At 44.4% G+C, this 22,945-nt stretch overlaps 1 protein-coding gene and 1 long non-coding RNA gene across 3 annotated transcripts in view; one reads left to right on the top strand and one right to left on the bottom strand.

Moving 5' to 3' along the window:
- The first annotated feature begins 467 nt into the window (after positions 1 to 467).
- LAMB4 (laminin subunit beta 4) overlaps positions 468 to 22,945 on the top strand; it is a 65,104-nt gene continuing 42,626 nt past the window's right edge. Inside the window, exons 1-5 of one of the 2 annotated variants that reach the window (XM_082239419.1) lie at positions 468 to 606; positions 6,130 to 6,248; positions 12,242 to 12,402; positions 16,816 to 16,948; positions 21,238 to 21,311. In XM_082239419.1, the coding sequence (XP_082095545.1) occupies positions 6,203 to 6,248; positions 12,242 to 12,402; positions 16,816 to 16,948; positions 21,238 to 21,311 (414 nt within the window). In that variant the 5' untranslated portion in view covers positions 468 to 606; positions 6,130 to 6,202. Of the gene's footprint in view, positions 607 to 1,548; positions 1,747 to 6,129; positions 6,249 to 12,241; positions 12,403 to 16,815; positions 16,949 to 21,237; positions 21,312 to 22,945 lie in introns of those variants that run through there. The other variant, XM_082239418.1, reaches the window with a different exon arrangement.
- Positions 3,099 to 22,945, bottom strand: part of LOC309541756 — an 80,063-nt gene continuing 60,216 nt past the window's right edge. Inside the window, exon 3 of the long non-coding RNA XR_014223889.1 lies at positions 3,099 to 3,415. This is a non-coding gene — a long non-coding RNA (uncharacterized lncRNA). The remainder of the gene's footprint in view (positions 3,416 to 22,945) is intronic.

The raw sequence follows: 22,945 nt of genomic DNA, 5'->3' as shown, positions 1-22,945 counted from the left end.
ACAAAAAATTCTGTGTGATGTGTGAGTTATTGGGGTGGACCTGGGGACCTCGACACGCAAATAAATTTATCATCTGCAGAAATCTCTTCTTTCTAATGTGAAAGGTCTTGTCCTTAAATATCTCCACCTGCGCAAATTGGCTGAGTGTGGCTTGTTCCAGCAGGTCATACGGAGTATATTTGCCTGTACAAATGTTCTCTAAGCATGTTGACTCCTGTATACCAGGTGTGAAATCGCTTTGGAAATCTTCAAAGGGGATTTCATGCTCCTTTTCTCAGTATGAAACATTTCATTTGCTCAGTTAGGAGGTGTAATAATCAAGAGACCTGACACAATACTACATATTTTTTTAAGTATTGCCATTTCTTAGCATTGTTTATTGAAACCCCTGCAAAATGTAATGCTGATTGAATGACGTTGGTTTTGCTGTAGAACAAAATTGCTTAAAATGCAATTTGTTGTTTTCCGCAGAATCTGCAATATCTATAGGGCCTATGGAGCATGAATTTCACTTCTCTCTACATGTAATTTACATAGCTGTTGAGACTTCTTCATGTGCAGCAGAGGTGAGGAAACACAGAGCACGTAAGAATGCAAGGACACAGAGTAAGTTTGATGACACACTATAGAGATAGAGAATTTGACACAGGACTGCCAAGCTGGTACCATCCTAAGATGTTGTTGGGACTACAGTTCTGTTGCCTCTTTGGTGTGACAGGTCACAATTGTGCCAGTCTGGTTGCCTCTTGAGTTATTTGTCACCCAGCTTGGCACAAAGATTCCCAAGGTGGAGGTGGTGGTCTTTGTCTATGTTTGGACATTGGGCGCCATTTTGAATCAAGATGGCGGACTGAAATTTGACTTTGGTGTGATAGTTACAAAAAAGGCTGCAGGAGGTGGGGGGTTGGGGAGTTTTCACCTACGTTTGGTTGCCAACAGATGCACTGAGCATCAGTGTGTGTGTGTGTGTGCGCGCGCACGCGTGCATGCATGCATATGTGTGCACAATCACAGCCCCTCCACTCACAAATTACACTACCCATTTAAAAATCACAGATTTTTGGGTTTCTTGGAATTCCCAGGCAGCACCAGGAACTTTCTGCTAGTCTAATATAGTAGATGCATATCTGCTATAGGTTTTGGAAAACTTTTTGTTTGTTCACTAAGCATTTGGACACCTCTTAAAGAGATCATAACCAAAGTTTGCATGATGATTCCTGAGATCAAGGAGCAGATTTTAATCTAGGTCAATTAGATGCTGTTTTGAGTCCCAATGATGGTCTGAACCTTTCAAAGTGCTCTGATTTTAACCACTGATTTCAAAACACATTTTTTAAAATATCTTAAAATTCATGAGCAATGCCGGGTTTGAGGCCGTTAGTGAATAATATGCTATAAATCTATTAGTGCTGTTCTGAAAACCTTAATTCACATGCTTCAATGGCGTTTCCCCCTAATTACTTCTATAACTAAGTGAAAGTAATGACACCTCCCACTTTACCTACAGATGAATCTAATGCCGTCTTCAATACATACATCTGCTTTTGCCAAAAAAATCCAGGCAGGATAGCTTAACAAATCACCTCTTTGGCAGGTTTTAGACTAGCTCTCATTTTCATCTACACCCAGATGCCTGAGGGGAAAACACTTTTCTTTCTTTTAGCTCTATCTGAGACTTACGACTTTACTTCCCTGCCTTCATTTTGCCGTACCTGTTTCTACAATTGCTTATAATTCAAAGACCAGGTAAGACATTTTGTAAGCTTCAATGTTCTTCCTGAGTTGTTGGAATATGGGATGTCTGCATTAAGCCAGCTAAGCTAGCTTCTCCTATAAGGAGAGAGAACACTTTAATGACCACTAGCTTGTGCTGTGTTCTAAGTATTGTTAGACATACGAGAATCTTAATGTCAAATGTCAGCTTAAGATTGCGAGATAGCAGAAACCTATTGTTACAGCTGACATACCAAGCTTTCTAACGTTGCCACGTTGTTCAGTTGTGGTCCTGCACAAAGTGTTGGGTCTTTGGTACTTTGCAACGATACTTCCTTTGGATTTCCAGCTTATGAGGGGAATCTTTGCTATGTTTCAATATTACTAGCCGCAACAGCTGTAAACTTTCTTTAGAAATGGTGCTGTGAGGACTCTTCAACCAAAATGATTCAAAACTTAATATTGTAGAGCAGGCGTCTTCAACCTTTTCAGACCCAGAACCCACTTTAAACCCAAACATGCCTTTGGGGACCTGTTTCTTAAACTTTTACCATATATTTGAATGGTGAGTAGTGTTTCCTTGAGTTCTGGCCCACTGCTTGAAGACCAGTGTTGTACAGATCTCCTTATTTCATCAAATGTAATTTTGCCATTAGTGCTCAGTGGTTCTGTGATGGTGAAAAGTCTAGTATAACGTTCTCATGTTTTCTATTAATAATTTTCCTCCCACCACAAAAATAAAATAAAAGAAACATTGGAAGAAAGTATTATATTATTAGCACCCGTCCTGTGCACTTATCTGAGCAAGGGTGCTCCTTTCTGAATCAATTGGAATCAATTCCTCATCTTAGCAAAAAAAATTCATAGTTACTTTCTTGTGATGGTCCATATTTCTTTCCACTGAAAAATACAACATGTTTCCTGGAAGAATCTTTTGCTTCCTTTTGAACAAAGTTAACATGTTTATTAATGTTCCAGGAGTTCTCAAGAGCTACATATAAACTTGCAGAAGAAGCTGGAGTTCAGTTAGAAATCCATCACATGCGACTTTGACAGGGGTCATTTTGCATTTTTCTCTTTGTGTGGTGCAGATGTATTGTATCACTGTAATTAATAGCACTTCTTTTCCTTTAGTATTGCCGTTCTAGGCTTGAGACCTCAAGCATTTGCACGGTTCCCCATCAGAACAACTTCTCCATTTGTTTCAATATGTAATAATGAGTATTTTGTGTGTGACGTTCTTCCCCTCGCTTGAAATTTATTGACATCCATTCTGCTTTTAAGAGATCTTTGAACACTTTCTTTTTTAATAATATTTTTTATTAAATTTTCTGTTTTACAATTTCAAATAAGCATTTTACAAACTTTAAAATACCCTTCTTTTCTTTCCATGGTTCATTTTACATATTCTACATCCTTGCATGTTTTAGTATAACCATTCAAATCAATTTTCCACTTTTACATCCATCAATAATTCTTTACTCTGTTGAATTTATCTTAACGCTGCCAGTGTTTTCAGCTGTACACAGTCATTTTCCATATACTCAATAAATGTTTTCCAATCTTCTTTAAACGTATGTTCTTCTTGCTCTCTTCTTCTATATGTTAAATCTGCAAGTTGTGCATATTCTGTCAACTTAAGTTGCTAGTACTCTTTAGTTGGGACCTCGCTCACTTTCCAGATCCTTGAACACTTTCATGCCTGGAATGGGATGATTTTCTAGTAAGATTAAATAATAAGACTATTAAATTTAAGAGATCTGCATGTTGAAAGAACTAGCCTCTTGCTTGGGTTCACGGTTATATTTGTAAATGGCAAGAGAAGTGATTTGGTGTCATTGTGTGAAATGTCATGTGACATGCCACCAATGGCCGCGGCATCCACTAGTCATGTGCCTAATGGGTGTGTTGCCTAGGGAGCTGTGACCTACAGCAGGGCCTTCTCCGTGGTGGCATCCCAATGATGGAACTCCCTCCCTGGTGAGCTGTGTTTGTCCCCATCTCAATCATCTGAAGACATTTCTGTTCACCCAGGCATTTGGTACTGAAAGACAATGGTTTCCTGCTAGCATAGAACCACTGCACTTGGATATATTGCTGTGTTAAAATGTGTTTTTAAGCGTTTTAAAGTTTCGTAATGCTTTTAATTGGGTTGGATGGCAAGTCGTGGGCTTAGGAAGGGTGGGGCAGACATTTAAGTAATTATAATGTAGCAGCTTCATGAGACTTTCAGGGATAACTCACTGTTTGTGTGTGCAGAATAACTTCCTTTCCAACAGGGCAGAAATCCATCTATGCCCATGCAATATAAACCTCCGTGGGAGAAAAAGCAGGAACAGTGTGGAAACGAAACATGATGTGTTATTATTACTTCTTTTTATTTATGTCCTGTAATTTATACACCGCTTGATTTAAGAAAAAATCAAAGCAGATGACAAAAGATTTTGCAGGCACAAAATCAATGTATTAACCCAGCACCTATCTGACTATGGGACTGACTGTTGAGCAGCAGTTTAGCTAGGTACTTAAAAGATTTCGGGCATAAACATAAGTCTGCACAAAATTAATCTACAGTGGTACCTCGGGTTACATACACTTCAGGTTACATACGCTTCAGTTTACAGACTCCGCTAACCCAGAAATAGTACCTCGGGTTAAGAACTTTGCTTCAGGATGAGAACAGAAATCGTGCTCCGGCGGCGCAGCAGCAACAGGAGGCCCCATTAGCTAAAGTGGTCTTCAGGTTAAGAACAGTTTCAGGTTAAGAACGGACCTCCGGAACGAATTAAGTACTTAACCCGAGGTACCACTGTATATGTTTATTATACGTACAATTATATGTTTGTTATCATTTAAAACAAAAATAATAATTACTATTACTTAAACAACTGCTGGGGACGCGGGTGGCGCTGTGGGTAAAACCTCAGTGCCTAGGACTTGCTGATCAGAAGGTTGGTGGTTCGAATCCCCATGGCGGGGTGAGCTCCCGTCGTTCGGTCCCAGCTCCTGCCCACCTAGCAGTTCGAAAGCACCCCTAAGTGCAAGTAGATAAATAGGTACCGCTTTATAGCTAGAAGGTAAACTGTGTTTCCATGTGCGGCGCTGGTGCTGGCTCGCCAGCTGCAGCTTCGTCACGCTGGCCACGTGACCCGGAAGTGTCTTCGGATGGCGCCGGCTCCCGGCCTCTTGAGCGAGATGAGCGCACAACCCTAGAGTCGGACACGACTGGCCCGTATGGGCAGGGGTACCTTTACTAAACAACTGCTAGGGGACGCGTGTGGCGCTGTGGGTTAAACCACAGAGTCTAGGACTTGCCGATCAGAAGGTCGGCGGTTCGAATCCCCGCAACGGAGTGAGCTCCCGTTGCTCAGTCCCTTCTCCTGCCAACCTAGCAGTTCGAAAGCACGTCCGAGTGCAAGTAGATAAATAGGTATCGCTCCGGCGGGAAGGTAAACGGCGTTTCCGTGCACTGCTCTGGTTCGCCAGAAGCGGCTTAGTCATGCTGGCCACATGACCCGGAAGCTGTACGCCGGCTCCCTCGGCCAATAAAGCGAGATGAGCGCCGCAACCCCAGAGTCGGACACGACTGGACCTAATGGTTAGGTCCCCTTTAGCTTTAAACAACTGCTAACTCCCGGTTTGAGGACCCTGCTCCTCTCCCCCAGCCCCCAAGCAATTTTTTTCTGGTCCCCCAAGAGCCTACCAATATCGGTAATAGCAACAAACAGAGGTGGGGGGAATTAAAACAGACAGAGCACCGGGATGGAACAAAACAAGGTTCCGGCACTTCTCAGGTGGGTGCCCTTGCCATTCTGAGAAATCAAGGGAGGTGTTCATGGTGAGTTCCAGCACCTCTTTTTCTAGAAACATGTTTAGTCGTTTAGTCGTGTCCGACTCTTCGTGACCCCATGGACCAGAGCACGCCAGGCACTTCTGTCCTCCACGGCCTCCCGCAGTTTGATCAAACTCATGCTAGTAGCTTCAAGAACACCATCCAACCATCTCATTCTCTGTCGCCCCCTTCTCCTTGTGCCCTCAATCTTTCCCAACATCAGGGTCTTTTCCAGGGAGTCTTCTCTTCTCATGAGGTGGCCAAAGTATTGGAGCCTCAGCTTCACGATCTGTCCTTCCAGTGAGCGCTCAGGGCTGATTTCCTTCAGAATGGAGAGGTTTGATCTTCTTGCAGTCCATGGGACTCTCAAGAGTCTCCTCCAGCACCATAATTCAAAAGCATCAATTCTTCGGCGATCAGCCTTCTTTATGGTCCAACTCTCACTTCCATACATCACTACTGGGAAAACCATGGCTTTTACTATACGGACCTTTGTTGGCAATTTTCTAGAAAAGCAGCGCTGATTTTGAACACATGATAATAATGTTGGGAAGCCTTAAACATACTAACGTTTTTCATTTCAGGTCCCACTACCGATGCTCAGGCAAAGGGGGACGTCACACGGACAACGGTCGGTTTTTAGTCTAGATCTGAAAGATGCCCACCAAGAAATGGCTTCCGCTGGCCATCCTTTTCAAACTTGGTAAGTTCAAGGACTTTAAATACGCTCCGTCGTTTCCCCTGTTATCTCTCCATTTGCAGCTCCTTCGGGACGTGGGTGACCAGCCCGCATCATGGATGCCACTAGCCAGTCAGTCAGTTTTATTGCACGTAGCCAAAGGCTGCCGCAATGTACACAGAATCATTCAACAATTAAAAGAAAATATGCTGGATTAATACAATAAACTTAAAACATTTATATTATCAAGACATTACCTACAGTACCTTAATATACAGGTTAAGACATTAAACAATCAAATTTATAGGCTAAAATTGTCACATGGCCACTAATATATAAAAAAATAATGTTAATTAATACAATGTGTAATACAATATTCGGAGTTTGGTGATAAAGATAGAATATAGCTTGATGTAGATAGGGTCAAATAAATTCATCTCCTTTACAGTTGGTGGCTATCTTGGCTATATAATTTGCTCTAATTTTCCTAGCGGCAAAGAGTTCTACACGCCAGGTCACATACTTATCTGTGTCTGCGAGGAGATCTAAAATCATCCCAGCTCTTGAGCCACTGCTCTTTACCAGGAAGTCACCTCCCTGCCACTTTGCCCCTGCCCCTCTCCTTCCTGGTAAGCAGCAACAGCGACTCAGACACTGGGAGGTCAGGTGAGCGCTGATCCCCCCACCGTGCTGTAACTTATGGATGGCTGCCACAATGGACATGGGGAGCAGGGCTTTGTGGCACAACTGAACAGGGTCAGGAGAACTCTTGGACCTGGCTATGCTGTGGTCTTGCGTGTCTATCCCACACTGTGTCGTTGCCCGTTCCCTGACGCAGTAGCTCCATACTTTGGTCCTGTGGCACACACTTACCCAAAATGGTACCGGTCACTACTCACTTTTGAATTTTACTACAGTCATACCTCATGTTACGTTTGCTTCATGATACGTTTTTTAATGAGGGTGAAAGAGGAGAGCGCAAAATATGGTCTGAAGCTCAACATCAAAAAAACGAAGATCATGGCCACTGGGCCCATCACCTCCTGGCAAATAGAAGGGGAAGAAATGGAGGCAGTGAGAAATTTTACTTTCTTGGGCTCCATGATCACTGCAGATGGTGACAGCAGTCACGAAATTAAAAGACGCCTGCTCCATGGGAGAAAGGCGATGGCAAACCTAGACAACATCTTAAAAAGCAGAGACATCACCTTGCCAACAAAGGTCCGTATAGTTAAAGCCATGGTTTTCCCAGTAGTGATGTATGGAAGTGAGAGCTGGACCATAAAGAAGGCTAATCGCCGAAGAATCGATGCTTTTGAATTATGGTGCTGGAGGAGACTCTTGAGAGTCCCATGGACTGCAAGAAGATCAAACCTATCCATTCTGAAGGAAATCAGCCCTGAGTGCTCACTGGAAGGACAGATTGTGAAGCTGAGGCTCCAATACTTTGGCCACCTCATGAGAAGAGAAGACTCCCTGGAAAAGACCCTGATGTTGGGAAAGATGGAGGGCACAAGGAGAAGGGGACGACAGAGAATGAGATGGTTGGATGGTGTTCTTGAAGCTACTAGCATGAGTTTGATCAAACTGCGGGAGGCAGTGGAGGACAGAAGTGCCTGGCATGCTCTCGTCCATGGGGTCACGAAGAGTCGGACACGACTAAACGACTAAACAACAACAACAACAACATTTTTTCAGGTTGCGTCCTGTGGCGACCTGGAAGTACTAGAAGGGGTTACTTCTGGGTTTCGCCGCACTTCGCCGCTCGCACATGCGCAGACGTGCAAAATGACATCGCGCGCATGCGCAGAAGCGGCGAGTCGCAACTCGCGCATGCGCAGAAGTGCCGCCGCTGGTTTTGTTCTGCTCATGTTGTGAACGGGCCTCTGGAACGGATCCCGTTCACAACCAGAGGTACCACTGTATGTAGTTTCTTTTTGTCAATCCTCTAATAGTTTTTACAGAAAACAATTTTGCAGACTGGTTACGGGATCCTTTTTTTCAAGCCCTAGAGGTCTGCAGCCAAAGATTTGGCTGCTTATTTCAGTCTCCTCTCACCTCATACTGCTTTCTTGGTATTCGTGTCCCCTCAGCTTCCTTGCATAGTTTACTTGCCTCTCAAGTGATCCCTGGGTCTGGAATGAGGGTCAGGCATTGCCTTCGCCTCAACTATGTTCTTTGTCCTATGCTAGGGATGGGCAAATCTATCCAGTTTCTCTCAGTTCTTCTTTTCCCCCCAATTTTAAATTTAGTTCTCCACATTTCCTCATCTGTTTGCTATTTAAAAAAGAGAGGAAGTGAAGAAAAAGTCATCAAGAGATTTAATCAGCATTTTAGTGCAAATGTCTCCTAAAATGCACATTTTTCTATGAAACTTTGCCTAATATACACATTTTTTTGCAAACCAGCTTTCCTTAATAAGATGCATCATACATTATTTTCACAAACAGATGCATTTTGTACACACTTTACCCTGGGTACATTGGTACCTCGGGTTACAAACGCTTCAGGTCACAGACTCCGCTAATCCGGAAGTAGTACCTCGAGTTAAGAACTTTGCTTCAGGATGAGAACAGAAATCGTGCAGCAGCGGTAGCAGGAGGCCACATTAGCTAAAGTGGTACCTCAGGTTAAGAACAGTTTCAGGTTAAGAACGGACCTCCGGAACGAATTAAGTTCTTAACCAGAGGTACCACTGTATATGCATTTCTGTACAAATTAATTGGCTGGAGAATCGCATTGCAAAATTCAAAGGTGTGCGGATTTCAAAATATAGTTCTGTTTTAGTTAACATATTGTTTTAGACGGTGCAAATTACCGGTAGGTAGGTTTGCCTTGCGGGACGCGGGTGGCGCTGTGGGTTAAACCACAGAGCCTAGGACTTGCCGATTAGAAGGTCGGCGGTTCAAATCCCCGCGACGGGGTGAGCTCCCATTGCTTGGTCCCTGCTCCTGCCAACCTAGCAGTTTGAAAGCACGTCAAAGTGCAAGTAGATAAATAGGAACTGCTCTGGCGGGAAGGTAAACGGTGTTCGCCAGAAGCGGCTTAGTCATGCTGGCCACATGACCAGGATGCTGTACACCAGCTCCCTTGGCCAATAAAGCGAGATGAGCGCTGCAACCCCAGAGTCGGTCACAACTGGACCTAATGGTCAGGGGTCCCTTTACCTTTACCTTAGGTTTGCCTTGAAATGCAAGCTGCATAAAATTTCTCTCCTAGCTCTGCATAGAACTGAGGCAGCTTCTATCTGTCTTGCTCCATTCATCCCTTCCATTCCATACCCTGGGTTTCATTTCTTGTTATATAGTATGTGTAGCAGAATCCTTTTTCAAAAAGAATATTAATGTTTCGGGGCTGCCCACTGTATTGTTTCAGTTCTGTTGCATCTATCCTCTTTGCAGTAATAATATCCTTGTGCTAAAAAAATGAGCAACTATTGTGAGACAGATGAGGCTGCCTGGCATTAGAACTGGCCTTAGATGGATAAAAAGCAGGAAAGTGGACTTGCCTCCCAGACAGACATGCAGTGGGAAAGAGTGTTGACTTTTAGAAGTGTGTCTTGAGAAGTAAACAAAATAATTGGCAGCTTCCCTGCTTATCTCATCATAAGCGTGGAGCAGGTGTTTCTAAAACTGTATGAAAAACATCTCTAGATTTCCTTGCAACCTGTACAAACTTCTAAGACACTCACATGCCCCATCATAACAAGTTGAGCCAAGAAGCACTAAGAAGTCTGTAAGGGCCCCAGACCTGTTCAGTGTTTCAGCTGAGAACATGTTTCAACAAGCAAAATCCCTGAAAGGAAAGTTAGCTCAGTGGAAGAAAAATGCTCAAAGTCATTTCAGGCAAGGTCTTTGTCCAAAGCAACTGGATTCCATTTTTCTGGGCTCTCCCAACTTCAATCAGTGTTTGGAAAATGTGGCTGTTTATGGGGTTCGGTTACAACCGGTTGAAGCCTTAGGAATGGTGGGCTTGCCGTCAAGTTGTTGTCATGCCATTTATTACATTTCACATCTCCGGAAATCTAACGGTTGAGGTTTATTTATTCTCCTCCTCGTTGAAGATCAGAGCCCAGACTTCATTGTAGACTTCACACTGCCCATTAGCTGGGGATGTTTTGAAGCTGAAGGATAACAACATCTGAAGGGCTACAGGTTCTTCATCCCTGTCCTACATAATGATAAATCAGGCATTGGTGGAGGGGTTATTTAGAAAGATCAGAAGGCGGAGGGTAACACATACTTGCATGTTTTAGCTACCTTATAGGGAAGACCGTATCAGATTAATTCCATGCACATTTGTTTGTTTGTTTGCTTGTTTGCTTGCTTGTTTTATACTCCATCTTTCTCCCAGTGCAGGACCCAAGATGGCTCACAACATGAGCTAAGCACAGATACAGCTACAAAACATACTGTATTTTTCGCTCTATAAGACGAACTTTTTCCCCTCCAAAAATTAAGGGGAAATGTGCGTGTGTCTTATGGAGCGAATGCAGGCTCCATGGCTTCAGCGATAGCAACATGAAGCCTCTGAAGCGCAGTGGGAGCGCTCCCACCGCGCTACGGAAGCTTGGCGTTGCTTTCGCTGAAGCCTGGAGAGCAAGAGGGGTCGGTGCGCACCGACCCCTCTTGCTCTCCAGGCTTCAGGGATAGCCGCGCGCAGCCCCTCCGCGCGCAGCCCCTCCCTCTCTGCGCAGCGCCCCTTCAGCGAGGCAGGAGGAGAAATGGAAGGGGCTCAGTTTCTCCTCCTGCTTCGCTGAAGGGGCACAGCACAGAGAGGGAGAGAATTTGTTTTTCTTGTTCTCCTCCTCTAAAACAAGGTGCGTCCTATGGTCGGGTGCATCCTATAGAGCGAACAATACGGTACCTATCAGTTATACATATTAAAGCACATGTAAAGTACTAAACTGTAGCTTATTACTGTATTTTTCCATCTATAAGATACCCCCATGTATAAGACACCCCCCCCCAATTTTGGGGGACTCAATTTTAAGAAAATGAGGGGAGATGGCCCAAAGTTGGCGAGCTTCTCCCCCCATGTAGCTGCGGGCAGGAAACACTCCCTAGATCGTTTCCTGCTCACTGCAGCATTGGGGGAAGTTGCGTTCCTGCCAACTGGCTGGCTGGCAGGCGTACCGCTTCTCCCCCCATTCCACTATCCGTGTACTGGACGACCCCAGTTTTTTGACATGATTTTTGGTCAAAAGACTTTGTCTAATACACGGAAAAATACGGTATTTCTCTCCATAGGAGACTGAACATTTGAGTTTTGTTTGGAGATAATAAAAAAAATTCCTAGTGCCCTTCACAGATTGCTGGAGGCTAAAAAGAAGCACACTAAATGTGGTTTGCACCTCCCCACACAAAAAGTCCCCTCGAGATTTCATAGAATCATAAAGTTGGAAGGGATGCACAAGGGTAATCTAGTCAAAATGCCTGCAATGAAGGAATCTCAGCTAAAGCATCCATGACAGTTGACCATTCAACCTCTGCTTAAAACCTCCAAGCAAGGAAAGTCCACAACCTCCTGAGGGAGAAGGTTCCATTGTCAAACAGCTCTTACTATCAGAAAGTTCTTCCTTTTCATTTTCCATTTTTTTATTTTGACAAAGTAATAACAATAAATAAAAAAGAATAAAATGTGTACCCCACTCCCAAGACCCTTCCACTGTAACTATCCAACCTCCCGAAATTTCAACACCTCTTTGAAAGTGCTTTAAAAGTATCCTGGGTGTGCAGACTTTGAGGCTTTCTTCTTATTTCTTTGAGATTCCAACGCGGAGACCAAGAGCTATCAGACTGATGATCTTATTTCCCATAGCCTAAAGCCATGTGCTTTGAAAGGTGGATTCTCAACAACTGCACACAAGCAGCTCCTTGACGGCTAGCGGCTGCCCGGAGAGGAAATTATCATAAAGACGTGTGCCAGCCTGGCAGGCCCCTGCCTTCGCTCCTTGCTGTCACATAAGTGCCAGTCCAAATAACATTTACTATGCTTCATCTTTCTTTTGTGGACAGCCCTGCTGACAGACTTCCTGCTTGGCCAGAATCCCTGTGAAAATGGTTTCTGTCACCAGCCTGTTGGAGATCTACTTGTGGGTCGCGGTGACAGCCTAACAGCTTCATCCACGTGCGGACTGTTTGAGCCTCAAAAATACTGCATTATCGGCTACCTGGAGGTGAGTTTATTTTATATATCGCTCCAACGTTTAAACGGGAAATAGCCCTAGAGCAGGCTTCCTCAACCTCGGCCCTCTAGGTGTTTTGAGACTACAATTCCCATCATCCCTGACCACTGGTCCTGCTAGCTAGGGATCATGGGAGTTGTAGGCCAAAAACATCTGGAGGGCCGAGTTTGAGGAAGTCTGCCCTAGAGAGTCTGTAACATCCAGCCAGAGTCCTCTTCCAGTTTACGCCTTCTTTAAACCGGCTTTCTAAGAGCGTGTGGGGAGCTTCTTGAGTTTGGTCGGGAAAATGCTCACTGCTTCCACAAGCTGCCTGACAACCTGTCTTGTCTTGTCCGGTTTGTTTCAATGCTTTGTTGGCCTGATGGAGAATGTGTGTGTGTGTGTGTGTGTGTGTGTGTATGTGTGTGTGTGTGTGAACCTTTGTGCGGCTGGGATGTAGCTGTTTGGCAAGAGGAGTCACCCAGTTTTGCATCTGAGCCCCTCCCCACCCCCCAGCGCCATGTGTCCTGCTGTTCCAAAGACTACCTACGATGACATTGCGGCTCACTGGCTGAAAACTGTCCCCAGTCTCAGCTGCACAGCAAATGATTTTTGGAAGGGGGAAGCTTTCCTAAAGTGAGTTTGATTGGGAAAATGCTCACTGCTTCCACAAGCTGCCTGACAACCTGTCTTGTCTTGTCCAGTTTGTTTCGATGCTTTGTTGAAATCCCTATTTATTTTTGCATTATTCAGAAGTATGCAACGTTGTGACCAAAAACTGCTGAAGTGGTTTGGAATAAATACAGTGGTGCCCCGCAAGACGAATGCCTCGCAAGACGGAAAACCCGCTAGACGAAAGGGTTTTCCGTTTTTGAGCTGCTTCGCAAGACGAATTTCCCTATGGGCTTGCTTTGCAAGACGAAAACGTCTTGCGAGTGTTCCGATTTTTTCCCGCTCCCCCCCCTTTTCTAAGCTGCTAAGCCGCTAATAGCCTTTTAGCCGCTAAGCCGCTAAGCCTTTAATAGCCGCTAAACCGCTAATAGCGCTAATCCACTAAGCCGCTAATAGGGTTGCTTCGCAAGACGAAAAAACCGCTAGATGAAGAAACTTGCAGAACGGATTATTTTCGTCTTGCGAGGCACTACTGTACTTGCAGAGTTTTCTTCGAAGTGAAATGCTCCATCTACAGCACTGAACTTGCATATGCATAGAGCTTCTGGATCAGGCGTGTTGGAAATTTATAATTTCTGCTAGATTAAAACCATGTATTGATTCCCCCCCCCCCCAGCGTGGTTAAAAGAGCAAAAGAAAACAAACCATTTGCAGGAGGACTTGCAAGCTCAGGAATCAATGCTACCTGGTAAACTTTGCTAAGCAGGCATGCAGATGCTTGTCACATTACCTTTTGCTTAGAAGGAGGTAGCACCAGGTAATACCTGTCTATGCACACCTGCAGGGACCCCACCTTTTGCAAATGCTCATTTGGTGTCTCAGTCCTATAAATAGGACTGAAAACCAAATGGTGCTAAAAATGCAAGAGGCAGTTGCAACACATCTCATGCCCGGGTTGTGCCTACAGTACTCGTAGCTGTATGCTAATGTTTATTTTCAACGCACTGAGTTTTATGTCCACACAGAACACAACAGCCCATGGGAACATATGCTGTGCACACATATTACCTAAATTAACCTGGGGGAAGAGCACCAATAGCTCTTTGAAGTGTGATTTCCTCCCCTAATGATTATTAGTAGCAAACCTACTAACGATCAATTCATTGGACGACTGTCAGTATATTTGCTGTCAGAAACTGCGATGTCTCAAGTGCGGCCAATTTAACTGATGGGCGGTAGGCTCAGAACAGAGGAAACGTCGTACTATTTCATGCTAGTATATCATTAACATACAGAATTTACTACTGCAAGATGTGGAGATGGCCAGTAGCTTACACAGCTTTTAAAAAGGGCTAGATAAATTCATTGCAGGGAAGACTTTCGTGGACTGTTAGTCATGGACCTTTTCTGATAGGAGATGGAGTCTAGCAATAGCCAATAGTTCCCCATCCCTGGTTTAGACAGAAGAACCGAAACTAAGGCTGAATTTAAATTAATGCACCTGAGGCCTGAATAAGGGTGACCATACTTAGAGTTAGCCAAACTGCCAGATACAGTATAATAAGACAAAAACCACAAAGTGTAGTGAAAAAGGAATGGGAGTGCCTAAACAAATGCCTTAAAAGACAAGGTTCGAGGACAAAAATCTGGCTGAGTCTGCAATAACCTTGTGAAGTGAGAGGATAAGAAAGAGGGATATATATTTAGATGCTAGGATCGAGATGATAAGGAAAACAGGAAGATACAATGAGAGATAAAGGAAGGTGCTGTGGGATTGGTGGAAGCCAACGTTTGTTTTCCTTTCTAGTGTTTATACTATTAATTTGTAAGATTTGGATTTGTTTTTCATATGTTTGTTTTTGTGTATTGTTGTTTTTCGTTTTTTGTTTTCTGTTGTGTGGAAAATACTAATAAAATTTACTTTAAGATAATAATAATAATAAGAGTGACCAGTTGCAAAAGAGGACAGGATTCCTGCACCCTTAATATCTGTGCTGAAGCAGTAATTTAAGCAGGTGTGGGTTGCTCACCTCTTTTGTATCTATCCAGCCTAGGCCTGATACACACGAACAAACTGTTGAATACTTTGATTATATGCAAACCTTGAAATATATTCACTGGGCTCCAAAGCTCCATACAGAAGGGGTAGGGCAATTTGGCACCCGCCAGGTGTTTTGGACTACAATTCCCATCAGCCCCAGTTAGCATGGCCAGCGGCCAGGAATGATGGGGATTGTAGTCCATGACATAAAGACTCCACGGACCATGCAGGATCCTATATAGTCTGTTCCCTTTAATACCGGATAATTTTCAGCGTAATCATGAAAACCACTAAATCAGAACCATACTCGTAAATATGTTATTGGTGCTTGCATGATTAAAACAATTATCTAGGAGGCATTTTGACAATCAAAGCCTAAACTTGTTAAAGAGGCTTTCCGCCCATTCATCCCTGAATAATCCATACATTTAAATTTTGCTGCATCACATTAATCATCCTTGAATGCTTTTAATTTGTCATAAAGGAATTTCTTCCCTAAACTCTGCCTGACTTCAAGGCAAGTGGCTTCCTACGCAGTCCGACACTCAATCATTTGTCACCACTTTAAACTTTTAACTCTTTCCAAAAAAAGAGAAAGAGAGAAAGTTGAGATAAGAATAGTTGATCTTATGACATATCCTTAGGTCTCCTGTTTGGACTAGGAGCACTGAAGGGTTGTTGTTTATTAATCATCCTCAGCTACAATACAGTGGTACCTCGGGTTACATACGCTTCAGGTTACATACGCTTCAGGTTACAGACTCCACTAACCCAGAAATAGTACCTCGGGTTAAGAACTTTGCTTCAGGATGAGAACAGAAATCATGCTCCAGCGGCAGCGGGAGGCCCCATTAGCTAAAGTGATTCCTCAAGTTAAAAATGGTTTCAGGTTAAGAACGGACTTCTGGAACAAATTAAGTTCTTAACCCAAGGTACCACTGTATTTGGAGAGAAACAAACCATGAGCACTGTTTTGAACATCACAGAAAACCAAGGTTCTTGGTTTGTTACTTGCATGAAGGAAGAAGGGCAGTGGGAGTGTATCATAAATTTCCTACACTGTTTGGCAGCAGATAAATAGCCCCGGCTAAGCTACTTCCCTCTGTACAGGCCGATGCACAGAAATCAGTACTGGAGAAAGGAGAATTAGTGAACAAGGACCGGTCTAATCTCTTATCTGGGCTTCAGTGCCCCCTTCTTTCACTGGGGGGTGGGGTTGTTGGTCAGATTTATCCCTTTCATTTTTCGAGAAGGCAGATTAGCCCCATCCACCCCAAACAAACCTCAAACCTCTTGCCTCTGTTTGCAATCTAGGAAGCCCGCTATGTACGGTCCAGCTCCCCATTCCTTCCTTCATTGCTCCAAGGATATCCGATGCTCAGAGCTAACTTAGATGCTTCCCAGTTCTCGGAATAGCATCTCAACAATGTCAGTACAGTGGTGCCTCGGGTTACATACGCTTCAGGTTACAGACTCCGCTAACCCAGAAATAGTACCTTGGGTTAAGAAATTTGCTTCAGGATGGGAACAGAAGTCATGCTCCGGCAGCGCAGCGGCAGCAGGAGGCCCTATTAGCTAAAGTGGTGCTTCAGGTTAAGAACAGTTTCAGGTTAAGAACGGACCTCCGGAACAAATTAAGTACTTAACCCGAGGTATCACTGTAGTTGGTGTTGCTTGCTGTCTAATCCTGTACTGCTGCTTCAGTTGTCCGCTGGGCACGAGTTCCTGGTAGCCATAATAACCATTCATCTTGCCCACCATTCTTTTTCTAGGATGAGCAGAAATGTTTCACCTGTGATTCCAGATACCCGTATAATCCAGTTTTCCAGGCTGAGAGTCACTTAATTGAAAATGTTATCACAACTTTGGAGCCAGATCGGAAGAAGTGGTGGCAGTCTGAAAACGGTGAGTGGCTTTTCATTCATGTTCGTTTCTTAGTCTAATTTGAATTAGAGGCACAAATACAAGATGGGTGACACCTGGCTTGAGAGCAGTACATGTGAAAAGGATCTAGGAGTCTTGGTTGACCACAAACTTGACATGAGCCAACAGTGTGACGCGGCAGCTAAAAAAGCCAATGCAATTCTGGGCTGCATCAATAGGAGTATAGCATCTAGATCAAGGGAAGTAATAGTGCCACTGTATTCTGCTCTGGTCAGACCTCACCTGGAGTACTGTGTCCAGTTCTGGGCACCACAATTCAAGAAGGACACTGACAAACTGGAACGTGTCCAGAGGAGGGCAACCAAAATGGTCAAAGGCCTGGAAACGATGCCTTATGAGGAACGGCTAAGGGAGCTGGGCATGTTTAGCCTGGAGAAGAGGAGGTTAAGGGGTGATATGATAGCCATGTTCAAATATATAAAAGGATGTCACATAGAGGAGGGAGAAAGGTTGTTTTCTGCTGCTCCAGAGAAGCGGACACGGAGCAATGGATCCAAACTACAAGAAAGAAGATTCCACCTAAACATTAGGAAGAACTTCCTGACAGTAAGAGCTGTTCGACAGTGGAATTTGCTGCCAAGGAGTGTGGTGGAGTCTCCTACTTTGGAGGTCTTTAAGCAGAGGCTTGACAACCATATGTCAGGAGTGCTCTGATGGTGTTTCCTGCTTGGCAGGGAGTTGGACTCGATGGCCCTTGTGGTCTCTTCCAACTCTATGATTCTATGATTCTATGAATTTACTGCAACCTCCAGCCGCATTATAGAGGGGGGTTCAAAATGGAGGGGTTAATATCATGAACGGGTCATTCAGATATTGCAAACAAGTAATTGGAAGCAGGTTTTTTAAAAACATCTCCCCCACCACCACCACCACGGAAAGGGTAAATCTTGATTAAAGCTGAAGAGAGACTCCCATGTTTATGCTCAAAATGAGTGAATATTAAAAAGAAACCTTGCATACGTGAGCATAAACTCACCATAAACACCTGGCTGGAAACAGCCAGAGGTCATTTCCAGATGACTTGTTTATGGAGCATTCATCCTGATTTGTTTGCACAAAGTTTTGCAAGGAGGTTATTCTACCCCAGCTGTTTATTGAGCATTTATTCTGAATTCTTTCTAGGTTGCAGGATGTTGCCTTAAATAGTTATCCCACGCTTCCCAGAGCATTTTCACATCACTTTCCTCACTGCAAAGAAGTCAGGTTGTCGGGGAGGGGGGTGGCAGTAGGTTTGTTGTTAGGTGAGTCCCAAATCATTTAAACGGCTCGCCCACATGATGAGAACAGCGACCAGAATCTCAGTGAAGCAGAACTTTGCTGCTGTTTTGCCTGCCTATCTCTGCTTCCATTACAGGGCAGTTTAGATAAGAACATTGGCAGGATTGTTGTAATAACCTGCAGTTTTATAAGTAGATGAAGAAATGATTTATAAGTGATTAAGTTAATTTGGAATATGCAGAAAATATAAAAAATAAATTTAAGGAACCACAGAAAGAGGGGGAAGGAAGTCGAGTTTCGAAATGTTAACATGATTGTAAAATTATTGAAATGTATAAGATTGAAAATCATAAATATATTTTTTTTAAAAAAAGACAGGGAAGTTTATATGTGTTTGTAATGAGATTTTGAGATTATTTTATAAAACCAGCACATAGCTCAAAAGCATTTCTCTTCAATGGGTACCCACAAGAAACTTAAGGCAGATTTCAGTTATCTTCAGCAGGAATTCATACTTTTGATGATGCTATTGTGTTGTTCGCCCATACAATAGGTAGGTACACATTCTAAAGAAAGGCAGTGAGGACTCAAGCAACCATTGCTTTACTGGGAATGCAAGGGTGCACCCATATTGCCTGAGGCCCAGGGGGTCCACTAACTCTGGATTCTTCCCTGTCCTGACTTGAAACGATTTGCTTTCCTTCTGGAAAAAGCAGCTTTCTTAACAACTTTCTTTAAAAAAAAAATATTTATTACTTTTAAAAGTTACAAAAAAGTAGAAGAAAGAGAGAAAAGACAAAAAAGAAAAAAGGGGGGAACAAGAAAAGAGAAAAAGAAAAACAATACAATATATAAACAATACAAACCCACCCTAAACCCATTAAACTAAACACATAAACAAAGCAAAACAAAAACAATTTAAAAACATCCCTCCTTTTCCATACTCTGTCCTTCATTCCCTTGTTTCCTCGACTTCCTCACACCTCCCTTTTTGTGTCCCACTTCTCGTACTTGTTTCAGCAAATCCTTTCCATCTTTCTCTATTTTCTGTCATATTATAAATAACATATTCTTTAACCTTATTTCCCATTAAAGGTAAATTACTTATATACACCCAACTTCTTATAGCATTTCTGCTAACAACTTTCTTGACCTAGAGCAGGGGTCGGCAAACTAAGGCCTGAGGGCTGGATCAGACCCAGTTGCCTTCAAGATCCGGCCCGCGGACTGTCCGTGGATCAGCGTGGGGATTCTGTTCATTCGGGCTGCGCCATTTTCCCCCCTGTGCCATTCCATTCCCCCCCCATCCCTCACATACACTGTGGCGGTGCCGGCGCCTCCTCCCTCCCTCCTCCTGGCTTCTCCCCGCCCTGCCTAGAGGAGGAAGGGAGCTGAGCTGGCTGAGCACCATTTTAAGTAGCCTCTCTCTGGAGCCAGCCCCTTTGCGTCGTTCATCTTCCCGCCTGCCGCCCTGGTGCTCCTGTGGGCCAGAGAGCAGAGCAAACGAGCTCCCTCTGCCTACCCATGAGAAGCAGCGGCGGCAGTGGTGGTGGCAGCGGCAGCCCCTGGGAAGGATAAGCAGCGGCTGGGGCTGGGGGTGGGGAGGAGAACTCCTTGCCCCCCTCGCCTCCTCTTTCAGTCCCCCACCCCTGGCACCGCTTCTCTGGCCCACCACTAGGTCTGAGGGACAGTGGACTGGCCCGCGGCTAAAAAAAATTGCTGACCCCTGACCTAGAGTAAGCAGAGGTATTGGCCAAGAAAACACACGTGTGTAACATTCGCTAGCAGAATGCAGTTTATAACCCCCATCTTCCTGCGCCCAAGGTGCCAATTACTCATTTCCTCTGAAGAAAGAGCACCCGCTGTCCACCTGCAAGGGTTCTGCTAAACTTTAAAAATCATGTTAAGGTTCGGTTTTTATGGATACATTGCGGTGCAATCAAGTGGTGTGAACAGCGCATAATATTGCATGTTTTGCATGTGCGGTCATATTTAGGTAAGTTCTTGATCGAGCAGCTGTTCTGATTGTTCCCAAATCCCCATCCCCAGTTTTCGGTTGGCAGGGCTGAAGCAGGGCAGTTTGTTAATCCTGAGAACTCTCAGTTGTCCTGGTGGTAGAGACCCATCTTGAGATGGTTTTCAAAGAGCAACTCAGAAGCATCAAAAGCACAGGGCACTATGTTGCATTGGCTCTGACTGTTCCTTCTAATTGTTATACAAAGAGAGGGATTTGGAGACTTATGCTACAGCCTATGAAAATTAGCGACTGGCATGCCAGAAAATGTCCATCTTGGTTCCAGTTTTTTTCCTGTTGGGGAAATTTCACTTAATCTGAAGTTGATCCTTCATGTCTCTAAATCCCAGCCACTGGGTGACAAGACACCAGCTCCAGGAGGCCAAGCCCTTTATGGCCCCCCCCCCAATGTTTTCGGGGTCAGGGCCAGCCCTTCCCAATGTCTGAAAAGCACAAAGTCTCCTTCTCCCTTCTCCTGCTATGGAGGGGAGGGAGGGTCGGAGCAGCCTTCTGCCCATAGTGGCATGGCTGCCATGTTTGGCTCCAGCCCCACTCCTCCCAATGTCCTGGTGTCACATGTACAGTGGTACCTCGGGTTACAAACACTTCAGGTTACAGACCCTGCTAACCCGGAAGTAGTACCTTGGGTTAAGAACTTTACCTCAGGATGAGAACAGAAATCGTGCGGCGGTGGCGCGGCGGCAGCAGGAGGCCCCATTAGCTAAAGTGGTACCTCGGGTTAAGAATGGTTTCAGGTTAAGAATGGACCTCCAGAACGTATTAAGTTCATAACCAGAGGTACCACTGTACAATGTCAGGCTCCCCCATCATCCTCATAAGCTGGTGCCTCTGTTGGGTTACAACAGTGGAGAGTTATTTTGCCCTCACTTCCTGCTCCTGAACTTTCGTACAGTTTGCCATTCCACCTAATGTTCTTTCGTACAGTTTGCCATATCGTACACTCATCAGATAAAATAGATAATTCGTACTACTTAACGCTTTTTTCATTCCATTTCAGGTGTTGACCATGTCAGCATCAGGCTGGATTTAGAAAATCTGTTTCAGTTCAGCCACCTTATCCTGACTTTCAAGGTACCCTGCACATAACTACATAACCATGTAATATTTAAATTGATTTATAGACTAGTGACTTTAATTAAACCGTGGAAAACCTTTGGAAAATCAAGCCGTCTGAATTGTTGACTAGGAAATCTGTCCAAGGAGTTGCACAGATGTGCAATGTATGTTGTTGTTTAATGTGCTATCTGTGTGTTGTGGCTAAAGTAAAAAGGTAAAGGGACCCCTGACCATTAGGTCCAGTCGAGGCCGACTCTGGGGTTGCGGCGCTCATCTCGCTTTACTGGCCGAGGGAGCCGGCGTACAGCTTCCATGTCATGTGGCCAGCATGACTAAGCCGCTTCTGGCAAACAGGAGCAGCGCACGGAAACACCGTTTACCTTCCCGCCGGAGTGGTACCTATTTATCTACTTGCACTTTGACGTGCTTTCAAACTGCTAGGTTGGCAGGAGCAGGGACTGAGCAACGGGAGCTCACCCCGTTGCGGGGATTCGAACCGCTGACCTTCTGATCGGCAAATCCTAGGCTCTGTGGTTTAACCCACCGCACCACCCGCGTCCTGTGGCTAAAGTACTTGTGTTTAAATCCTCACCCGCCCATCAAGTGGGTGATTTGGGGACAATCACTACTTCTGAGCTTAGACTACCTCAGAGTGTTGTTTTAGGATAAGGATAACCCTTGCATATGCTGTCCTTTAGAGTTTAAGTAACAGTCAGATGGAAGCATTGGTTATTACGTGAAGGATTGGCTATTATGTGATAGATATTAGACTTCAAATCTTCGTACTTTGTTAATCTTAATGAGGAAGTCATCTGGAGGTTTGGGTTGAAATGTCATCAGTATGCAGATGACACTCAACTTTGCATTTGTTTTCCATCTCCTCATCCTAAAGAGGCGGTTGAACTTCTGGATTGGCACCTTGAGGCAAGTTTGGGTTGGAAACTGAGATTAATCCAGATAAGATAGAAGTGCTGTGGGTGGGGAAAACCCAGATGAAGGGTTGTTATGAGGATCAAATTTGCATTTTAGCAGTGTTGTTGAGCACAAGGCTACCAGGCAATAGCTGTAGCTGGGTTGGTTTTTATCAGCTTCAGCTGCCTTGCCTTCCCTTCTCGAGAGAAAATGGACAGTGTCTCAGTTATCCACACACTAGTGATAGCCAGGCCTGACTACTACAATGTGCTCTGCGTGGGGCAGTGTTAGAAACTGAGATGTGAAAGCTAGGAGCTAAACAGCACCTTAAACTGAGGTTGTGGGTGCAACAATGGAATGTGTAGGCACACTTTTTTTAATATATAACAAGAATACAGTGCTGAAAATGAATGAACTGCAGCTAAAATATTACAGTGGTGCCCCGCAAGACAAATGCCTCGCAAGACGGAAAATTCGCTAGACGAAAGAGTTTTCCGTTTTGGAGGTGCTTCGCAAAACGAATCTCCTATGGGCTTGCTTCGCAAGACAACAATGTATTGCGAGTTCCTGCTGGTTTTTTTCCCTTCCCCCCTTTTTCTAAGCCGCTAAGCCGCTTATCAGCTGATCCGATCAGCAGATAAGCCGCTAAAAGCCGCTAATAGCGCTAATCCGCTAATCTGTCAATGGGCTTGCTTCGCAAGACGAAAAAACCGCTAGACGAAGAGAATCACAGAACG

This window comes from Podarcis vaucheri, assembly GCF_965113315.1.
Source record: "Podarcis vaucheri genome assembly, chromosome: 10".
NCBI classification, from domain to species: Eukaryota; Metazoa; Chordata; class Lepidosauria; order Squamata; family Lacertidae; genus Podarcis; species Podarcis vaucheri.
Note: the sequence above shows the minus strand (reverse complement) of the source record. Positions and strands in the feature narration are given on the sequence as shown.